Source organism: Acomys minous, assembly GCF_964271855.1.
Source record: "Acomys minous genome assembly, chromosome: 12".
Taxonomy (NCBI): domain Eukaryota; kingdom Metazoa; phylum Chordata; class Mammalia; order Rodentia; family Muridae; genus Acomys; species Acomys minous.
In genome coordinates this window covers 9849703-9856194 of record NC_140493.1, presented here as the reverse complement: position 1 = coordinate 9856194, position 6492 = coordinate 9849703, and the positions used below count along the sequence as shown (strand labels likewise).

The 6492-nt window shown below is 44.2% G+C and overlaps 1 protein-coding gene and 1 long non-coding RNA gene across 3 annotated transcripts in view; one reads left to right on the top strand and one right to left on the bottom strand.

The window, feature by feature from the left end:
• Positions 1 to 670: 670 nt before the first annotated feature.
• Positions 671 to 2013, top strand: LOC311579176. The gene is made up of 2 exons (XR_014773089.1): positions 671 to 799; positions 846 to 2013. It is a non-coding gene; the product is annotated as an uncharacterized lncRNA (long non-coding RNA).
• A 1453-nt stretch (positions 2014 to 3466) lies between these two features.
• Positions 3467 to 6492, bottom strand: part of GXYLT1 (glucoside xylosyltransferase 1) — a 31273-nt gene continuing 28247 nt past the window's right edge. For both annotated transcript variants that reach the window (XM_084749468.1, XM_084749469.1), the window contains one exon: positions 3467 to 4365. In XM_084749468.1, coding sequence (XP_084605594.1) covers positions 4204 to 4365 — 162 coding nt within the window. In that variant the 3' untranslated portion in view covers positions 3467 to 4203. The remainder of the gene's footprint in view (positions 4366 to 6492) is intronic.

The following is a 6492-nucleotide window of genomic DNA, read 5'->3' as shown; positions in this document are numbered from 1 at the left end:
CATTAACTGGGATGAGGTGACAAGTTTTCAAAAGTAACCCTGACATGATCTGTAGGCAACTGTAGATTGCCGAGGCCAATATGCTATGGTGTGTTTTCCTTATGGGATCTTTAATTACTATATATTTGAGTAACATATACTTTTAGGGTTCTTGTTTGACTGGGGTTTGTTTTGTTGTTGTTTTTCCTTTTTGAGACAAAATCTCAACAAAGACCATACTGGCCTTGAAGGTACCTCAGTTCCCCAAGTACTGGGTACAGGACATATGCTACCACGCCCAGTTTTAATCCTTATAACACCTTTTAGACATCTGTCTTAAGTCTATGTAACTCAGGGTTTGTTTTTTGTTTTCTTCTTTAAATCTAGTTTTATCTTCAATGAATTTAAAAAACAACAAACATCCAGAACAAGTTAGCCAGGCTTTAGAAAAAAAGGCGGCTGCTTTGGCAATGTAGAAAAGATGGCTACTGCAACAGTGGTCACCCTAGTCTACCTCCATTAATATGGAAATGCAGCAAGGCAGTTAGTACTTTAAGACACTTGAAATTATACTTAGTAAATAGATAACTGGCCCCATATATGTCATATTGCACACTCTATTTTTCTTCTCTACTTCAAGAAACCAAAAACAGTATTTAAAAAGACAGCTCATCAGTCTTTCTAAAAACATCTCAGAGGTTGACTGTACCTGTAGTATTTATTACAATACATGCAACAGAAAAGGAGAATGAGCAGTTTTTAATCGGGGTGTGTGTGTGTGTGTGTGTGTGTGTGTGTGTGTGTGTGTGTGTGTGTGTGTGTGCGCGCGCGCGTGCGCGCGCGCGCGCGCGCGCGCGCTAGTCGAGGACCCTCGTGTGGTGCTGGGAACAAGTGGCGACTGTCCTGACAATGACTACCCACTCAAGTTTTGCTTTTAATGTCCCTACCATCTCTGGTCCTCCTGAGTCCACTCACAGAAGTTCACCTGAAAGTATCCCCACTGAGGAACAAGAACATGTGACCTCTGTCCCAGCCACCATTCTAGGCAAGGAAGTGATCCCCCACATGGCCTCCTATTAGCAGGGCTAGGGGAAACTGCCACAAGAGATACACACATGGTAAAGCAGATCCCTTCACACAGACTTCCCCTGGAAAGGCTAAAGGGCATTAAAATGGAAAGTATGTGTATTTCTACAGATCCTAGCTCACAAGATGGAGCCTAGGGAAAGGGGAAAAAACAAAACAAAACAAAACAGAAAAAACCCTCTTGGACAACTATTACTAAGTAACCAGTGAATAAGGTGGCCAAAAAACCATGCCTGATATCAATAAATGAAACAAGGCTGGTGTAAGGCAAGGAGGCCCCATGTTTCCACGCACTTTCCTCTACCTCCACTCCTCCATTTCCCACCATTCCATCTTTCTTTCCTCTTACTCAGCCTTTCATCGTTCTTTTACCCCTTTCCTTTCCTTCTTTCTTGACTATTCATTTCCACCGTCCTTTTCTTTCTCTACTTTCTCTTCCTTAAAATCTGTCCCTTCCACATACCATCAGCAAATCTACAATGGAGGAATAAGTCAAAAAGCACTCAGCCCCAGGAGCAGACGCTCAGCAAAACTGGACTCTGTTGACACTGGCGGCTGAGGAGCTGCACATCGCCCCTCCAAGGGCTCACTTCTTAGGGACTAGGTACAGCCAGCAGGCCTCACGAGCCCAAGGAGAACAATCCAGGCTCAGTTCCCAATCTGTTCTTGTCACTACACTAATATCTGTCAAAGGCAAGTGAGAGCCGTGAGTCAGCAGTGTCCAAGACAACCAATGGCACAGCTCATGAGCTCTTCACATAGAAAAAGTTACGTTTCCTTAAATTATATTTTCTAGAGGTTTTCCAAATTCTTTTCATACAAATGAAGTCTGAATGCATTTTAAGGTCCTTCCTCTAAACCACCTCAACCAATCACATTGAAGCCCGTGGGGTTTGAGAGTCTCCAGCCAACGAGAAAACAACATCTTAAGAAACTTTCTCATGAATTCTCCTCTTGCCAATCACCCCAAGTGCTTCCTCTACCCCATAATGGCACTTATAATAGCAATTGTACCAATACTGTGACATCCTAACTTTAACTTTAAAGTTGGCAAAACTAATCCCAGTGCTTCCTGACCTAGCTGACATCAAACCCTTCTGAGGAACTCATTACAAACAGAATTCTCATGTCACATGTGCATCTGGGACAAGCAGAGAAACCTGCTTGAGGACTGGCTATGACATCAACCCAGAAGGCCAGCTGCCATTTGTGCTAGGTGTGACGCAGTCACTGAAGCACTCACTGTAGGGACATAAGATGATGTCTGACACTTTAATATAAGGAGAGGGAATGAATAAAGTAAGCGTAGCAACATACCAACAGGTAACTAATATGAACAGTGAGTGCCACTGCATGAAGCTCTGACTCCTTGTCATCCCCACCCGCCTCCCCCCAATAGGGCTGCTCCTTGAGCACACTAAGCAAGCACTCTTACTATGGAGCTATAGCCCTAGTCCACTTACGTGTAACTGCTACTCTCTTCACTTTAACGTTTCTTGAGGACCCCTTCCTAGATGTGTTATACACAAGTTAGCTGTTTGAGGACGCTCCCTCAGAGTATCAGGCCGACTTCAAAGGCTAGGGTTCTTATTTTCCCCGCCTTAGCACAGTTCACACGTTCTTACCCCACCATGGCGCCCTGTCAGGGTCTGGCTGCTGCTCTCTCAGCCCACCTGTTCTGAGGGGACCGTGCTGGCTGACAAGTCCTCTTCTGGGCACAGGGGACACATACTGTAATGGCCCTTTAACCCTCCTCAGTCTGTCCCTGGCTGAACTGCAGACGTCGGGACAACTGCAGTGGTCACTTCTTCTGAAGATTCCTACAGAAGATACGGGATCTTCACAACTGCTAGTGCTCCTTCATAATTTCTCTGTGTAAGCATTAAACATCCAAGAGAAAAAGAAGATAATCGGGAGGCACGGGGTAGGATGACACGTGGGCCTCAGCACGGCACACACTGCTACTCAGACCATGTCAGGGGTCAAGGAGTGAAGTCTCTCATCTTGAGATTTTAAAAAGGAAACTGTCTGCAGTGACGTTCAAAACAGAAAATATGCACATTACCCAAATCAAAACAACTTTTTCTACAGCTAGATATAAAAATCCTCTTACTCCTAACCACCCGCCACAGCCATCTACTCTAAAGCGAGGCTCCGCAGCTGCCTCTTCAAAAGGATCCTGGACTGTACTCTGAGGTAGAAGGAAAGTCTAAATGGACCACTTTTAATCTCACAGGCTTATCCATTTGGTCCGTTGCATTTTTTTCCACCATCCTGTTAGTGTTGCGATTAAGGTTCTCACTTTTATGGCATAATGCATTTTGCTTCCAGAATACCCAGTAAAGCTGAAATTTTTCACTTAAAGTGATTTTTTAAAAAACATCTCCAAATATCTTAGAGCTTAGGTTTGGCAAGACAGTTTAATACATACAAAATGAAAACACTTCATTCTTTCTCAACACACACACACACACACACACACGCACACACGCATGCACACACTCCCTCACACACGCATGCACACACTCCCTCACACATCCACTTTCATCATACATAAATGTTTCCTTATGTTTTCGCTGTTTTCTCTTTTCTCATACAGCTAATTTTTAAATGTGCAGCTTACTTAAAATCTACAAATAATCTTTAACATGATTGTCACAACATATTGCAGAGCAGAGATGAAATGTATGCGGTACATAGATTGTCAATGGTTACATTGGTTATATCACATTTCATAAGAAACAGAACTCTTCCGCTCCTGTAAACTGTTTCTCACACTTTAAAGTGAGGTTAGTGCTGACAGAATTATTGCTACACTCACAGCTTGAATGTCTCATTATGTCTGAGGTACATTTCCTCCACCATCCCCTGACTGTTCTGACAGAGCTCCATAGGCCACAGTGCGCAATGTTTTCATTAACACTGGAATGATACCAAGTCATGTTACAAAATATCAGAGATCAAAACAGTCTTCTTACTGGAGCCCAGGAGTCTAACTTATTCTTCATGACTTGAATATACTGCTCTTTAATTTCTTCAGAAGAGGATTATTCTGGAGACAGGAATGCCTTCCCAAATCCTTCACGTCAACTTTGATGCTTCACGGTTTCTTCCATTTAGCTCAGCAGTCACGAAGATTCACCTTTCCTTTGGTGGTGTGTCATAGCGGTTTCTTATGCTTTTCGTCAACTGCTTGATAAATATTTTGTAAGTTTTTCCACAGTATGTGTGAACTGTCTTCTGTAATTCCAGTTCTAAAGGTTTTAATAAGGAACGGACGGAATCATCCTCAAGAGAACACTAGAGAAGAAATACAACAGGCAACAATACATACAAAAGTTTAACTTTTGTTCTTCAATCAGTTAAACATTAACAACTTCCATTTATTATTTCATGTGAAGTACACACTCAGCCAATATTCTTCAGTGAACTAAACATTGCTACTAGAGAAGGGAAGAGTCAGTGATGGCAAATCTCTGCAGACAGGGAAACTCACAAAGGGGCAATGGAAGGACATCCCAGGCCAAGGGAAGAACACTCAAAGGCAGAAAGGATGCAGAGAAACACCAAAAAGTGGTGATGCATGCCTTTAATGCCAGCACTTGGGAGGCAGAGGCAGGTGGATCTCTGTGAGTTTGAGGCCAGCCTGGGCTACATAGGAATTTCGATGACAGCCAGGACCACACAGAGAAACCCTGTCTCAAACAAACAAACAAAACAGATACAGAGAAACTGGCATAAAATGACTTAATCTCATTAAAAGCATCTGGGAGAAACTAGTAAAAGCTAGGCTCATTTAAAGAAAATGGGGCAGGCAATTTCTCCATGCACTCCAGCTCCTGAATGCCACTCGCTAACAGTGCTGATGTCAACTTAGATGTGACCACAACAGCCACAGTGCAGGAGTGAAATGACTCACTTCCCAAAGACACGCAGATGCTATGTGCCTCCCAGAGAGCCATGTTGGACTGGACCATCGGTCATGGTGATATGAGGAGGTGGGGCTTAGGAGGTGCGGTCTAGCAGAAGGGAGAGAAACCACTGGGGACGTCCCTTAGAAGTGGACACAGGGCTATACCCATTCCTGTTCCTTTTCTTGCTTCCTCTGCTGTCTGTTCCTACCAAGATACAATGTTTTACAATAGGCAATGGGACTAGATGACTTTGAACTGAGATTTCTGAAACTGTGAACAAAAAACAAATTTCCCTATACATGAACTGACAAATCGCAGGCTTTCTTACTATAATGGAAAGCTTGTTGACATACTACACAAAAGGATCCTAGGACAAACACATATGAGAACCAGGAAACGCCACATGCTCTTTACAGGGCTCTTACAGCACGTGACCGTCTATAAAGTAAGCCAGCACACCAAGGCAAGAAACCACGCTCCAATCAAGCAGGACTCAAGTGGAAGTGGCCTCCCTGCTGCCTTAGCTTCAGCAGGGCCACAAGGTGCTGTGCACACAATGGGGAGAAGTCAGTGGGCAGCAACTATCAGAGAGTTATCAATAGCTAAACTGCTGAGCTACGTGCTGCGGCTCAGCACTAAATGAGCCATCTCTGTCACCCCAGCCAAAGCTCAGAGAACATCACAAGAGGAGGGTTAGGGGGATAGTAAGATCTGGAATGTTGTTGAACACTGTCCTCAAGCTGTACCACGAACTCTCAGAAGCTCTGCTTGCCTGCATAAGACCAAGCAAGTGTAGGCAGAGCAACGGTGTCGTGGAGGGGACAGACTTAGGAGGTGGCACCCCTCCTTAAGGAGTTAGGAGGCAATTAATGGGTGCTAGATGTGAGAGAGACATTTTCTTCAGTGGTGTACCCAACTGGCACAGTGGAAGGAGAAAGGGAGGAAGAGAGAGAGGGAGAAAAAAAGAGGCGGGGGAGGACATGAAGCTAGCGAGAGACTGCCTGGGTAGAGACGAGCACCAGAAGGAAGAAGACATGAGAGGTGCCGAAGACAGTAAAAGTGCATGTGTGAAAATATAGGCTAACAAAACATTAGCAATTAAAAAAAAAAAAAAAGGTAAGCTAACAGTGACCTGGAATGAGAAAAGGATGGCAATCCTATCTTTTTTCATTAAGTCATGTGTTTAAACAAAAAGAAAAAGAAACCCAAGCTCCATCCTAAGAAGTGGGTAGCGAGACTGAAAGGGAAACTGTACCTGTGCTCATGTGTCCTAGCTTTACCACTTAGAGGCTCTAAGGGCTGGTCTTAGACCCATGCAGAGAAACACCTCTTAGCATTTCAAAAAAGGACCCGCTGAGGGCAGCAAGTGGTGGCACCTTCCAAGGATGGCCAAAACAGAACTTCATCCGTGTGTCCCCCCTCTACCTCACCCCCATGTATCCTTCCGGAGAACGCTGACTAATATGGAAGAAGCAAAACAATGCATGTGCCGCCCAGCTGGAGCCCATCAAAG